This window comes from Takifugu flavidus, chromosome 10 (genome assembly GCF_003711565.1).
Source record: "Takifugu flavidus isolate HTHZ2018 chromosome 10, ASM371156v2, whole genome shotgun sequence".
NCBI lineage: Eukaryota > Metazoa > Chordata > Actinopteri > Tetraodontiformes > Tetraodontidae > Takifugu > Takifugu flavidus.
Window position 1 is genome coordinate 4277784 of NC_079529.1, and position 16162 is coordinate 4293945.

General features: G+C 50.3%; 1 protein-coding gene across 2 annotated transcripts in view; it reads left to right on the forward strand.

Moving 5' to 3' along the window:
• The first annotated feature begins 3331 nt into the window (after positions 1-3331).
• Positions 3332-16162, forward strand: part of LOC130532767 (receptor-type tyrosine-protein phosphatase U) — a 100631-nt gene continuing 87800 nt past the window's right edge. Inside the window, exon 1 of one of the 2 annotated variants that reach the window (XM_057045595.1) lies at positions 3332-3636. In XM_057045595.1, coding sequence (XP_056901575.1) covers positions 3567-3636 — 70 coding nt within the window. In that variant the 5' untranslated portion in view covers positions 3332-3566. The remainder of the gene's footprint in view (positions 3637-16162) is intronic. The other variant, XM_057045596.1, reaches the window with a different exon arrangement.

Below are 16162 nucleotides of genomic sequence, written 5' to 3' on the forward strand. Positions count from 1 at the left end.
GTCAGATGAGTGGACAGCTACAGCTAATGTGATCAGGGAGACAGGGAGGAGAGGACTTGGTGTGTCATCTGGAAGGAAAGTAGATAAGGAGACTTAGTGGAAAGAGGAGATGGGGACTATACAGAGAAAGAGGTTAGCTCCGAAGAAGTGGCACACTGAGAGGAATGAAGAGAGTAGACAGGAGTACGGGTGAAAGTCGAGGTAGCAAAGGCCAAACAAGGGGCTTAGGTTGGACAGTAAGGAGGGAGAGACTGATCTATACAGGTTGGCAAGGCAGAGAGAGAGAGATGGGAAGGCTGTGCAGTGGGTTAGGGTGATTGAGGATTGGCATGGAAGTGTATTGACAGGTAGTAAGGATGAAGTGAGGAGGGCATTGAAGAGGATGAAGAGTAGAAAGGCACTCGGACCTGATTATATACCTGTGGAGGTATGGAAGTGTCTAGGAGAGGTAGCAGTAGGGTTTCAACAGGATCTTAGATAGTGAGAAGAGGCCTGAGGAATGGAGACGTGTGCTGGTGCCCAACTTCAAGAACAATGGAGATGTGCAGAGTTGTGGCAGCTGCTGAGGTATAAAGACGATGAGCCATACGAGTTATGGGAAAGAGTTGTTGAAGCTAGACAGAAGTGAGCATTTGTGACCAGTAGTGTGGTTTCATGCCAAAAAAGAGTACTACAGATGCAGTGTTTGCTTTGAGGATGCTGACAGAGAAGTACAGAGAAGGTCAAAGGGAGCTGCATTGTGTCTTATGACAGGGGACCCAGAGAGGAACTGTGGTGTTGTATGAGGAAGCCTGGAGTGGCAGAGGAGTCTGTTAGAGCGGTGCAGGACATGTATGAGGACTGTAAGACAGTGGTGAGGTGTGCTGTAGGTGGGACAGAGGACTTCAAGCTGGAGGTGGGACCGCATCAGGGATCAGCTCTGAGCCCCTTCTTGTTCGTTATGGTGATGGACAGGCTGACAGATGAGGTTAGACAGGAATCTCCATTGACTATGATGTTTGCAGATGACATTGTGAGCTGTGTTGAGAACAGAGAACAGGTGGAGGACAAGCTGGAGGGGTGGAGGGTTGGAAAGGAGAGGAATGAAGGTACATCAGAGGGACAGCACATTAGAGGCTTTGGAGATAAAGTCTGAGAGACCAGCCTGAGGTGGTTCAGACATGCCCAGGGGACAGATGGTGAATATATTGGTGGAAGGATGCCAGGCAGGAGGCCTAGAGGAAGACCAAAGAGGAGGTTTATGGATGGAGTGAAAGAGGACATGAAGGTAGTCGGTGTGAGAGAAGAGGATGCAGAAGATAAGGTGAGGTGGAGGTAAAAGATTCACCGTGGCAACCCCTGAAGGGAAAAGCCGAAAGAAGAAGAAAAAGACCCGTGTACGCTGCACATCATGATCTGTCAAGAGCAGAAACATAAACCGACAAAGGACTGCTAGCTTCAGGACATATTGTAGAATTCTGTCAGCCCACAGAGACGACCCACAGTCTGTGGAGCAGTTTGGAGACAGATTTAAAGGTTTGGAGAACCTATATAAGCTCAAAAGTCAGTGAAGAGATGGAGTGAGGATGCAGAGATGCAGCTTTAGGCCAGGTCTTTATTTGCTGAATGTTGTTTTTAATCAATAATCCCTTGAGTCAATTTGTAGTCAGATGTGGTGTAACACCACCGGTGTCCAGTAGAGGGGCAGACCACGCGTTTAAACGTTCTTCCAAACAGCTTTTTCTTTCTTTTCTTTGGTTCACGTTCGTTTTCAGATTTTTTTAAACGCCCTTTGATGTGTGACGAGCTGGTTGTGTGACCTCCATTCATTTGTTGGGCGAACAGTGGAAGGAGACACCCCTGAAAACCAGAATGTTTAAATTTATGCAAAACCCCTACTGCTGCAGACATAGTGGTTTTTCATGGCTGATGAGTGACAGTGGATGGACCCACTTCCATCGAAGCGCAGCTGTTGCCATCCTGGCCAATGTGGCTCCCACACTTCCGTGCAACACCCTGCTCGGTTTACAGCAAATTGAACTCTCCCGTAAACAGTTTCAGGGCCAAAAATCCTATTTTGAATGGGGTAAATAGCTCTTCTGTGGTACAGCGGGGCACAAAATGGCCATCATGCATCATGCAGGTGTAATTACAGGTGTTAGCTCGACATATGTCGACCTCCTTTGGTTAAATGAAGTCATTTGCTGGGTGATCCATCGTTCATCTGTCATCCAGGAGCAAACAAGTCTACAGGCTGCACTCGTGTTGGAGGGTTCATATGCATACTGCCCCCTTTAATTTAATCCATACCTCTAATGTTCACACCCACAACAAAATGAAAGATGAATAGCCCGCATAATGGCATCCAGAGCTAATTTGGATTCCTGGAGCCGCTGCGAAGTGTTTCAGGCCTGACTGTGTTTTGACACAGCGTGGATCATGCAGCAGCGGAGCTGCAGCATCAGCACTTGTGCAAGATGCTTCATCTTCAGAGCGAATCTCCGAGTTTATGTTACGTTAAGATGATGCGAACTCAGTCAGAAGCACTGCAAACTTTCATATATATATTCCTTTCAGTGCGGTAGCGCTGTTTTGACTTGAGGCCATTTATTTTAAAATGCAAAATAACCCAGTAAAAGAAGCACTTTACCTTACTGACAGAATCCTTTGAGCAGCCTGGTTGCTCTTGCTGTTTTCATTGTGAGCATTCTGGAACAAGCTGTGCCGTCTGTTGACGCAGAAGCAGAACAAAACACAGATTCTTCTTTTTATCACCTACAGTAACGTTGTATTTATTTATATTTCCCCTTTATTAGGCTCGTTTAGATGAGCCCTTTATATTTATAGTCGTGTTTGAACACTATAAATGTTTTCAAATCCTATAAAATGTCACATTCTAATGAAATGCAAGTTTAATCCTAAAATGTATCATGGAGGATGAGGAATAATCCTCATATTCCACAAATAAAGATATATCCCACCCCCTGCATAAACTCCATTCCTATCTGTTTAAAACCTCCAAGGGCCATTTTCTTTAATTAAATCAAAACAATTTATATAACAAAGAACAAATCAGGGATTAGGACCATGATGAAAGGGACAATCTTCTTTTATCCGTTCTGATCAGGCGCACCGGGGATGCTGGGGACTATCACAGGGTGTGAGGCAGGAATACAACCTGGAAAGTTCATCGGTCCCTCCCGGGACCGGTAGCTTTCTCTCAGGCCCTCAACCTAAAGTTTGCACAGGGTCACACAAGAACGCCGCCCGTCTGTTTCCGGTCTGTCCGAAGTTGGACTCCCTTTGTGTCGACGCGCCGTTCGGCCACTTGGAGGCGCCCTGCTCACACATTGCGCAGAAATGGCGGCTGGGACCGAAAGTGGGGAAGAAATCAGTTGCCTGAACTGTTTACCCTGACGTCAGTTTGCAGAACTAGCTGTGCCCTGTCTCCGTGCGCGTCTCTGAAACTCCACTCAGTGAGAACTGAGCGGGGCGGACGGGCTCGGCTCCTCTCCGCGCACCGCTGGACCTTATCGGAATGAAATGGTTACTCCTGCACGTTGAAAGGGGACTAAAACAACCACACGATGAACACCTGCGCGTTTCTCTTGATTTTGACTGTTCAGATCTACGCCGATGGCATCGAGGGGCCAACAGGTAAGACCTATTTTCGGCTCCATCTCTCAGACGCAGCCGCAGAAGTTCAGCCGAGGATTGAAAGCATGTTTAAGGAGAAAGCGGCCAGAGTCTGGTCAGGGTGCCAACTTTGTGATCCCGTTTTTAAAAACTGCGTTTACTGCTTCACTTTCGGAAAGGGGGGCATCGGAGGTTGAATTCCACGGTGTGTAACTTTGTAAACACACGCTTTCCATTTGGACCATAATCACGTCACACACGAACGCATTAATCTGGGGGCAGCGGTCCGAATCCCCCCCCACCAAACCAGACATTCCTCTGCGCTGCGCTGCTCCTGTTTTTAATGGCTCCAGGTGGCCAAAAAGGGTGTCCGACATTGGCATCCAAAGTTACGCATCGGCTCCCTCACAGAGAAACTGCGTCCTGCGGCCCGCTGAATTTCTAATATAAATATTTGAGCACTTCCCGTCAGCTCGAACCGGTTTCAGAGACCTGGACCTGTTCCACCCTTTTAGAACAGAGGCTCCATAAAAAGAGTTGATTTAAAAGACCTGTTGTTCGGATGCTTTGGATCCAAATCACGCAATTTCCACACAGGCGAATGCAAATGCACCAGATTTCTTTCATTTCTTCTCTTCAGCTGCCCGATTATGATCCAAAAAATCTATCAGAAAACATTCAGAGAGAGAGTCAAAATAAATGTAACATGTAATTATATGGTGTGCTGCTAGTGTTTGTATATTCTGGCTGTTTTTATTGATGCTCTTATGCTTTGGGCCTGTTTGACACACACACACACGCACGCACGCACACACACACACACACACCACCATACATCATCACACCGGGGTAATAAGGCAGTGATATTACCATTTGCTCGGCGGGGCTGCTTTAACTCTGTATAAACAGGGTGTCACGTTGTTTGTGGCGTGCCTGCTGTAAAACAAATGTTGTCAGCGTTTGTGCTGGCGTTGCCTGACAAATGACAGAAGCGTGTAATATTCGGAGTCACGCTCGTATTTATAACCCGGGAACACAAAGCAAAAAAAAAATAAATAAAGTCCCATAGTGTGTGAGGCGGAGGTTTGTTCTGTGGAGCGGAGTGGATCATTTTAAAGGAATGGGCTTGGACGTCTGAAGATGGAATCACGCGCAGGTAATTAAAGGAGTTGTGCGGAATGCCGACCTTTCCCCAAAAATCTGTGGTTCTCCTTTGGCTTCAGTGGAGTTTCATCTATCTGCTGGGGAGCGTCGGTGCGGCCTGGAGGAGCTCCGGAGGCTTGGGGGCCCAGACCACACCTCAACCTTGGGAGTATGACAGCTCCGCCTCTCTGGGGATTTCTTGCCTTTCTGGCCACATCAAATCCATATTTCCCATAACTCTCCTGGCTCTGGTTGGTCCCGGCTGTTACTTTAAAGGACGTGAAACGATTAACGTCTGAAATATGGACTCTCCCTGCCGCCCCCGTGTCGGCGGAGGGATGCTGATAAGAGAAAGAAATATCTCCCCTCACAAGAGGAGGTTGAGAAGCACCAAGGTCCACGTCCTTTGTTCCTTGTCACTAACAGGAACTGGTTGATCCTGTCGGGCCGTCCGTCCCACCTATTAGTGGCAAATGCTGTCAAGGAAATGCCATTATTCCGGCCTGCTTCATTCCTTATTGTCCTTGCTTCACCTGAGAATATCCCGCTCGTCTACGGGATTACAGCCGCGGCGAGCTGAAAGCAGCTGTTCAAGAGCGCTTCGTGTTCTCCTGCCTGCGTCGAAGCCCGGCGGCAGACGTGCCGGGAAGCACACGGAGCGGAGCGCCTATTAGCATGGAGGGATTACAGCTGGAAGAGTATTCGGATCGTATAATCTGCTTAATATGTTTTGGCTGAAAAGTTCCCAGACTTCGGCAGTTTTCACCTCCACCGTTGAGTGCCGCCCTGCTGGTCGGACCCGGTCCAGACATCTGAGCGGCTCTGTTATCCATCCATTCCATCCCTGCTTTTCGTTAATGGTATGGCAAACTCCAGGATCGTTATCGCTACTTTACACATCTGTGTATCCCGTTTATAGCACATCAGAGAGTTCATTAGATATGCTCGCTGTAATTGGCGTCTAATTAAATGTGCAAAACAAAGAGGCAGGCATGAGTCCGGTAAATGTTAGAGGAAGGAAAATGACTGTTCTGGAAGTGTCACCACGTCACAGCGGAGCCATGGCGGAGCCACAAAGTGGAGGTGTTCTCTGCCGGAGCCGGGCTACCATCTGTGGTCGGGGGGGGGGGGGGACTCCGCCAGCTCCCATTTCCTTTAGAGACGAGATGGTTTCCATCTTTTTTGCGGGATCACAGGCTGGAATTCTGAGAACAGATGGAAAACGAGGGAGGCGGATCGGAGTAGGAGTGGAAGGGGGTGGGGGGTGTTCAGAGGGAGAAGCTGGGAATCACAGGGGGATCCGAGCTGATAGCCGGCGGGGGGCGGGGCTTTGTTTTAGGCCGAGGGTGCAGCAGGACTCGGCGGACTCGTGCGTGCTGACCGTTGACGGTGATTATCCCGGCTGGTGTGAGGAGTCCTCCGCTCGCTCCCTTCCTGCCCCTCATCTGCTGCAGTGTCGGATCCGTGCTGCCCGATTGGCTCGCTCATGTCACAATAACAGAAGGTGGATCAGAACCACCTAATGTATCCACCACCGTCCGTGATGGCGGGCGCCACGGCCGGTGTCCTTCACCGCGGCGGCAGGTGGCCGATCGAAACCTCGATCTTCACCTGGGATATTTTCCCTCGATCGTCCTCCGACGAGCACCTTGAAGTCGACACTGGATTCCCATTTTCTCCGTCTGGTTTCGGCGCTTTGAGAGACGTGGCCTAGTTTGGAGGACTGTTTGTTCTGCGCTCAGGTCAAGTGCGGGATGGGAGTCACGTTTCTGAGACGGAGCGAGAGAGAGCGAGCTGTTCTTCGTCTCCGACAAGAGAGCGATCCCTGGGATTGTTCTTGTCGGTTCCCTCTCTGCCGTCTTTACCTCAGTGTTCCCACGCCTCCTCATTTGATGATGTCACCGCTCAGGCCTGGGAGGGTCACGGGCTAACGTCCCCTCTTTGTAAAAGTCGACGCTCCAAAGGAACGGAGCGTCATACGAGAGCTGCGCCTGTTTTAATATTTATGCCCGCGGTGATACTGGCAGGAACCTGGAGCTGAGCTCCTCGGGGTTACTCGGAGACCTTCCAGCACAGATGCCAAGAGATTTACGGCCGGCTCCCTGCCTCTGCCTTTTTTCCCTGCTGAGAGCCGGTGCGCCGGTTCCCCGGCCAGGTGTTATTAATGCTATATTGATCTTTCAAACTCTGGCGAGTCCATTTCACTTACATTTGATCAAAGCGACGTCCCGCCCGTGGCCTGTGATGTGGGAGCGGGATCGAGGTGGTCAGGCAGGAATTATTTAAGCGAGCGGAGCCGGAATATCGGCAGACCAAAAGAGCGAGAAAGGTGGAAATCCAAAGAGTCTGGCCCATTTCCATAATAAGCCCAAATGTATGACAGGGATGATGTGCTGGTTTCAAATGGCTGCACTATTATTGCCATTATCACTTAAAAGCATATGTTTCACTTGAACAATGGATGCGGAATTTTATCATTCAGCCCAGATGGACGGTGGTTATAGCCTGTGTACGATGGCGCGCAAGACATGCGCGCACGGCTGTGTAATTATCCCTTGAAGAAATAAGCAGCGCTGTGAATTGCAGCCCTCTGAATGCCTGTGTTTTCCTCCCCCCAGGTAGTAAGCTCCAGACTGCAGAAAAAAGTGGGTCTGCAGGACCCTTTATCCCCCGCCCGGGGGGAGAAAAAGGCCCCCTGTGTAGTTTATATTTAGCCTACCGGCTGTGTTTGGGTTGTTTGCCTTCCTCTTTTGTGGTTGGCTGATTCTCCTGGTGCTCTTTTTTGGGGCATGCGGTGTGTAACAAATGCTGGGGTCGTTGGGGTCAAAGGTCAGGATTGCACTGTCCAGACCTGAGCTCCCTCCGTGTTCCTCCACACGTGAAGTCTCCATTGAAATCCGAGCCGCCGCCATCGCTCCTCTGGAAGTCTAAACAATCTCTCAGGAGCTCCTGTCTCCCTGGTGGTGTTGTGGATGCGGGTTTTCCGTTGCCGTGGAGCCCGGATGCCTCCACTGTGAGGGGAAGCGGCCTTTCTGGTTCCACCGGCCGTGCGGAGCGAACAAAGATCCTCTCGGAGACCCGCCGGTGAACCCAGATGCTCATCGCCGCCCTGATATATCTGACAGTCATTAGAGCAAATCTCTCGCACATAAACTTTATTAGGAGAGCGGAAATTGGAGAACATTAAAGGTTAACGGAGCAAAGATAATGCCTGGCACGCTAGTTTAAAAGAGCATCTTATTTGAGGCCTTCGCAGCATTAAGCCCGAACAAAAGCGAGTCCCACACGAGGCCGCGTTCCCCATCAGTCTTCCAAGCCTGAATGCCAGAATGGACGGAATGCCGTGATGGCCGCCGCCGCCGCCGGTGGTTTATGGGGGAGGTCACGGCGGTGTCACAGTCCTTCCCGACAGACCCACGCCGGTCGACTGCGTGCGTTCAAACACGTGATTTACGACCACGACAGGTGATGACGGAGCTCATTCCGGTGGGATTTTCAAGGGGCTCGTCTGGAGAGACCGTGAAATGAAGGAAATGCAAATTTCAGAGGCAAAACCAAAGCGGGACGGCAGCCATGTGAGCGTTGCGCGCCGTTTCATCACGGCGTCCTGGCAGGAAGTATCCACGGCAGCCCACCGGCGTGTGTCGAGACAGGGGGGGGGGGGGGAAGAAACATTTGTAATTTTTCTCATCACCATCTTGTTCTGCTCACTGCAGGCCGTTGAATCTGTATCTCATCTAAATGTAAATGGAAGCGGCGGATGCGGCTCCGCGATGGCACAGCGGTTTGCCACCACCTGTTGGGTTGAGCCGGCCATGAAGACGCCTCCAGAACTCTGACACCGTGCTCCGATTCAACCGTCAAATTGAGAGACACAACAAAAGCTCCGTCTTATTGATTTTCCACAAAGACGGCCTGTCGCAGCCATCTTGCTGCCTTTTTCCTCGTGGAAACATCCTTTCGATCCCGCCTGACCTGCTGTCTTCCATTGCAACGCCCTTCAGCAGGGGCCCGGCAGAACCCTTAGCATCAGCCCGAGAGGTTTTCTCTCTTTTCCTCGTCATTCCTCTCCTGCCAGGGTAGCGGGGACGCTGGACCGAGTCACCTATTAACGGCCGATTCGCTGAAGAATCAGCTGGTTTTATTAAGGTTGTGTAATTGCCTGAGGGCAAGAGAAAACACTGCGTACGTCGACAGCATGAGCCAGCAGGGACACTAATGAGACACGCATCCTGGCAAAGAAATTATTTATCATCAGATCAATCTGCCTTTTTTCATCCTCTCTCTCTCGCCCGAACCCGCCCAAACACTCGTACTTTCATGTACAGTTTATATCCCCGCACAGACGGTTGTCTTTTTCCATTTTAATGGGGAAGTCTTGATGGATGCTCTTTCAGGAGCCTTTCCCAGCCGTCGCCTGTCCTCTGGGATCCGTCAGGGCTGCCGAGAGCTGATTTGCATTTTTTTAACAGCTTTTTTGAAGGGCTTATAGCTGTTAGCCTAAACCATTAGCTGCACCGCGCTACTACAGCGCTAATGGTAGCAATGATAACAGCACTGCTAGATAAGAGTCACCATTGTCACTTTTTTATTACCTTTGTTTTTGCAAAACCTTTTCTCATTTGTTACTTTTATGAGTTCAGGCTGTTGACATGACATAATGTATGATCCGGATTTAAATGCAAACTAATGTCTTGTGGTTGACTTTGAGAGTTTGCATCAAATAAAGTTTTGACTGCTGAGAGGAATCTCTCATTTTTGCTCCCAGGCTGGTGGCTAAAATTAGCCTTTGAGAAGCAGGACTGCGTGATCCGGGACTGAGGGCTGGGTGGTGGTGGTGGCACTGGTGTGTGTGTGTGTGTGTGTGTGTGTGTGTGTGTGTGTGTGTGTGTGTGTGTGTGTGTGTGTGTGTGTGTGTGTGTGTGTGTGTGTGTGTGTGTGTGTGTGTGTGTGTGTGTCCAGAAATATGCAGAAATGTCCTGAGACCCCAGTGTCTCATTAAAAAAAGAAGCTTATTTTAAAATAATTTATTTTGTGTATAAATTTCCGTGTGTGTGTTTGACTTGACCTCTTTCTAACATCCAGGAAGCGCAGGTGTGTTTTGTCCACATTTTTATAGCCCCTGTTAATCTGTAAATAACTGCTAAATCTCCGTTGGCCATTGTGAACTTTCATAAATCACCGCAATGTGGATTATTATGTAGCTTTTGTTTGCATTATCCCCCCATGGTTCAGGAAATGCTGATGTAAAAAAACAAAAAAAACCATTAGCATAGCGCGCTCAGGAGTCAGGATATATTCTTTTGATGATAAATACATTGTGCTGCACAGAGCGAGGGGGGGTTTTCGCCATAGAAAGCTTCTCTGGAGCCACTGAGAGGTTTTGAGAGCGGCTACGCTGTGTGTCAGGACCCCGGAACAGGTCGGCTCTGGCCTTTGTGTGTCTGGACAGGCAGGGTAATTAAAAATCAGCTTAGGCCGGGATTATGGCTGATCACAGGGGACAGGAGAAAAGGCATTAGGAGAATGGTGGTTAATATGGGTATTACTCTGCTTAGCAGTGGTATCATGTGACAATAAGACAACCGACAATGGAACCCGTTGATGCTCGGATCCCCTCGCTCGGCGCTAATAGGCTTTTCTCCCGATAGCTTTGTTTACCCAGTATGTGCACCCCACCTTCCTGCTTTATCTTCCTCGTGCACGCATTCAAACTTTCTTGCGATTTGTCTCACCCTAATTAGGAAATGGCTGTGTTTTGCATTACACCTCCCCGCGGTATTTTAGCATTGTTCAGAAGTATTTGCCTTACACCAGCACCTTTTAATGAGGAGGCGTGCACCGTCGCGCTCTGAACGCACGTGCAAACAGACGCGCGTGTTTTCATTTCATTACTGCTGCGGAGTGTAATTAATGTTCTGGTTAAAGTGACCCAACGAGCCTGTAACGCGGCGCTTAGGGCCTCGATGCCCGGGAGTCCTCGAATGGCTTTGCCCCGAAAATGTTCACGCAGAACCTGATTGGATCGAGCATGTTGGGCACGCCAAAGGACGAATAAGAAGACGGCTACGTTCTTGTTAGTCATGCCCTTCACCGGGGTCTGCGTGCAGAGGTAACCCAATATCTGAGCGGCGTCCAAAGCCATTTGGCGACCTTTCCGAAAGATGCGGAATCGGGCGGGTGTGAATAATCGGCGCCTGGATCGAGCGTCTACGCGGGCCAGAAAGGTTCGATCGAACGGCCCTCGTCACCCCTCGCGCGGCTCTTATAGGCAGGTGTTTTCAGGAATATTCCTGGCAGCTCTGAATTCTGAAGCAACGTGCCTGCTGTGACACAGCCATCCTTTTTGTTTTGACCTTGTTCAGAGCGGATTGTTTTCCACAGTCTTTAAGAGCTAATCCCATCAGAAGACAGGCGCAGCATGGGGGCCTAACGCCAGTCATGTCTCAGGCACTGCTGCCAGAACAAGGCAGACAGGAATGTGTTGGTCTGGAAAGCTCAGCTCCGTTTGCTGCTGCCTGGAAAAAACAAAACGGCTCCCAGATAACCGGACTTGTACGTTCCTCACAGCTGAGGAGCGAGGGGCCCGTCCTGATGGGCTGGTGGCTGGAATTCAGCTGTGGTTTGGGGAGATGCGCCAGGGGCCCAGACGGCCCCGATGGTAAATGAATTAACTGGGGTTTTACCTCTTAGAAGAAGGTCGCGCGCTTCACTGGCTGCCTGTTGGCTCGGTTAGGCACACGTTCTCCTGGGGGAACGGGTTCATTCAGTGTTTAGGTTATGGAACTGGGGGTTTATTTCAGTCCAGTGAGCCTGTGTGGCGCCACAAACTCCTGATGGATTTAAGATCAGTTTTTCTGTCCCCCCCCCTCCCTATAGAAACCCAAACGTCTTTTTCAAGACTTTGAAATCGAAGATTGGAAAAGGGGGCGAAAAGTTCAGTGGTGCTGTTGTGAAGGTGTGATTTTGCCTTTCAGGGTCAGTCAGAACTTTTGCCCAGGTACATCTGATCCAGCTTGTTTGACTTGGCTGCAACCCCACTGAGCAGTAGGGTATTTCCAACATGGAGGGGTATCCAATGAAGTGGCTTCAGAATTGAGTGTTTTGATGCTACGGCAGCCATAGCGGGGCTTTCTCAGTCACTCGGGGGCATGCGCGCTACAGCTGCAGGCCAGGGAATTTGTGCGAGTAGTCCTGGACTATATATAGGCGTAGAAGAAGAACATTCAGTAGAAGAAGAACCATAGCAACAACGGTGGATGCGAGACTCCCGGTAAAATTCCCAGGATGAAAATGCATTTTTGTCTCGTCACTGCCACCTACTGGCCCGGCATGTTCCTGGGCCACTCAGCAGAGGCGCTAGACACAGCCCATAATGTCACACGGCTTATTTAGCTGAAGCAAACGGTTCCAAAATCAACTGACCCGGACCGAACCTGCAGCATTAGCGCTCTGCCTTCTGATACATGCTTGAGGCTGTGCAGGTGCGAGCGGCCCAGACGGCTGCATCCAAACACAATATGCAGTGATCATCCATGAGTCCATGCCAGCGTGGACCGGAGGGGAGGGACAGGCGTGCTCGGGTCCATGTTCAGCTAGGCCTGCTGAGAGTGCATCCCTAATGAAAGGTATAGAACCATGACACAGCAGTTCTCTTCTAGCGGCTCTGAGGTCAGACGGTTCAGGGGAGCAGGGTTGGAGAGGCGAGGACCGCTCAGGCAGACGGATTTTGAAGTCTAAAGGTGGTCTAGCCCAGCAGTTTGACTCCTTTAGGTTCAGCTCACCGCCGAGCCGGTTCCCTCTGCAGTCTGCCGCCATCTGCTTGTTTTTCTTGAAGGATTTTTCATGTGCGGCAGCTGCAGAAAATGTTGAGTCTGTGTTACTGGAGGACAAATATGGAAAGCATCTGCTTTTTCACAGCTGCTGTCTGCTGCTCCACTTCTTTAGCCAAGTTGAATCATTTTGATGTATTGTGCGCCACTTATCGGAGACTAATCGCTGTGCTAACAATTTATAATTTACTGTGAATGAACTGAAATAGACTGGTTGGGATTATGCCACATGTGGGTAATTGAATTCATTGAACAAGGATCTGATCTGATTGGGTCTTCCTGCCCTTCTGTTCCGTTTCATTGGCTGTCGAAGGTTGTTGGCTCACCTCCTTGGCTAAAAGACCCAACTGAAGAGTGCAAGTTTGAGTATTTAGAACACTTCTATTTAGTGGTTTGCCAACCACTAACTAGCTCTTTTCTCACACTAAAGGACTATTAGCCGGTTGGCTACAACTTGTGTGGCGACCGCCACGTGGGCCCCAACGAGGAAGCACATTTTAATGAAATGTTTCCATTTATTTCCTTTTTCCTTCTCTCCATCATCCCCCCTGTCTGTGTTCCCTCAGCAACTATTGTGCTTTAATTCAGTATTCCAGGCAAGGTGAGCAAGGTGTGTTTGTGTCTGTTCTGCATAATTAAACTTGTGTGTGAGAAGACGTGTGTGTTCAGGGGTGCTTAAAAAGCCCCTGACAGACAGCCACATGATTCCCTAACCCGGAGTGGTGGGAAAAAAAGACTCATGAGCCATTTCCTGCTGTACTGATTAACTTGATTATGCGAAGGGAGCGGAGGTGGTGACAGCAGTGCAAAGTACAAATGTCACACCTGCATCACTTTCTCTCGAGATAAATGATGCGATTGTGCATGTGTGTGTGTGATTGTTTGTTTACGTTGCAAGGAAGGGATTAGAAGGAGGAGCAAATGAGACACAGGCGACATTTGACTCCTCTGCGGTTGACAAAGTGACTCATTGTGAGTTAACGAGCAGCGTCACTTGAAAACAAAAGAGGAACTTTGCCTGATGTGCAGGCCCGAGCGTGCCCGCTCACACACACCTCTGCTCTTCTGTCTCAACCATTTCACCTCAGGAACAAAAGATGGCATCATTCAAACATCACTGAGACGACCTCACACTTTAACGGCGTTTCCTAAAACATAATCAACCAACAGGCATATTTACCTTCCTCCAGCCTGTCAGATTAGAGCTGTCCGTGCGCTCCACGTACGCCCGCGCGCTTTAGATTAAACACCAAATCTGTGCCGCCTTCATGAATAGATTTGCCCGTGACCCTGCAATCACTCCTGTCTGCACAGACAAAACAAGTTTTCCCCGTGATTGTGTGTGATTGCGTGAATGTTGGTGTTTGTTCGACACTCAATATTCTACACGTGCACACTGTGCTATGATGGTACCCAGACAAAGCCTCACTGCAAGTATAAACACATAAAATATTTCAATCCCCCCCCTCAGACCCCTAGGCTTCTTTTACAACCTATAATCACACACACACACACACACACACACACACACACCACACACACACACACTTGTCTGCTCTTCAGTCATGTACTCTGGTCAGGGTGGGGGGGTTGAAGGATGCAGGTGGGAGGAATGCTGCAGACACCAAGCGTGCCGACAGCCACCCTGCCGGAGCCGACGGGGCCGGACCGGGTCGTGCCGAGCCGTCGCTCGGGAGCAGTACGGCGACTTCAACGTCTGGATTTAAAACACCGCGGCTCCTGAAAGCGATGATGGAGGGAAGAGCGCTCGGGGCCCGCGGTAGCTGCTGAGCCAAGATAGCGCTAACGGATTTCTGCACCGTGGGGTAGAATGAGAACGCGGGCACTTATGTTTGTTTAGAACTGCAGATTATAATTTGGAAGGAAATTGCCGCTCTCACATCCTCCCAGTCATCTCTGTTGTAATCAGACGGTGTGTGGCAGCGAACAATTATAGACAAAATCTGTTCATGTTGATAGACGGATGCTAGCAAGAGAACAGCAGAGATCGATGCTAAAAACAGGGTTCAGGGGCTGCAGTTTGGACCCAAACGAGTGTTTAAGGACACCGCAGGGGTTTGCTGCACCCACCGGGCTCTTTTTTGGGTGGGCCGTCCCTTTTATGTGCGCTTAAATGCACATCGTGGTACATTGTTTTCTCAGCAGCTGTTGTGCTCACATTTGTTTTGCATGTGCGTGCACACACACACACACACAGGGTGGAGAACTTCCTGTCACAGGTCTGGGTTGGGGGGGTTGAGGTGAGGCTGGGGCCTCAGATAAAATGGAACTCCGCCCAGCAAACAGGCTCCTGTAGGCAGCACGCGCTCTGGAATGCCGTCGTGCGCTGTTTGAGCTGTGTCACTAATGGGATGTGCTGATTATGTAGCGCACGTTCAGAGAAAACAATGACGTATTCCCCCCCCCGGCTCATATCTATATTTGCACAGAGGTAGACATAAACATAGCGGTCATAATATCGGAGCGCTTCGAATGAAACGTGAAGTGCGCCTTGATGATGTCATCACACCGCGCCTGAGCACCCAACACCCCCCGTATGTCACACCAAAAATAAATATAAACGAGTCTTTCTCATGCTTTCATTTTTATTGAAGCTGGCCCCATCTTCACAACCTGGTGGAGTCCGTCTCCGTGGCAACGGCACTGTGGGTTGATGTTTAAACTCCCCAAGTTTGATTGGGCGCAACAGGTGGGAAGCTGAAAACCAGGTCACCGTTCAGGTGAATTGTGGGCCCTCAAGCTAGCGCGCCACGCTCTGTCAAAACCAGCTAGTGTGTCAGCATGGCAGGATCAAAGGTTTGGGGGGATCAAAGCTCTCTGTGGTGAGGTCATCGAGGTCGTTCGCCTCCGTCGTTGGTGTTTCCGGCGGGCGCTGCCTTTCCCCTGCCGCCCGTCCGCCGTCAGACTGAAACGCCGTCTCTCCGCAGCGGGTCTGCTGCAGGGTCAGGTGGAGTGTCCGCCGGAGGTCCCACACTCCCACTTCAGCCGCCACTTTGTCTCCTTTCAGCGCTCGCTTCTTGGCGGGTTTACGTTAAAGAGAGCCGGAGGTTCGGGGAGGTGCTAATGCCTTCACATCTCCTCGGCGCCTCGGCCTGTTCACGCGCTTCCCCACTCATGGCGTGATTGAACTCATTCATTTGACACTGTTTCGCTCCCCGGTGCCCCCAGGCTACGCGCTCTCGGGGGGCTCTTATTTACACCGCTGCTTCCTCTTTGCACATTTTTCTTGTCCGATGCGCTCTGGCATGTTCTCGGTAGAGGGGAAAGAACTTGTGCGCGTCTTTGGCGCCCATGGCGTGAAGCGCCAGGGGTGGAGCATGCTTCACTTTTCATTAGGCCACAGTGGAGACGAGTTCTCGGCTCTCGCGGCGAGAACCACGACCAGCAGCCAACCATGAGGGTGTTTAATTCAGCGGGCGCGGGTGACCCGGGGCACCAGGGTTTTCCTTCCAGTTCTTCTTGAGCTTTTCCCTTTCGCACTTCCTCTTCCCTCCCTCTATCTCAACCCTTTCGTTTGAACAATTGCTGCTCTCGATGTGCCCCTTTTTTTG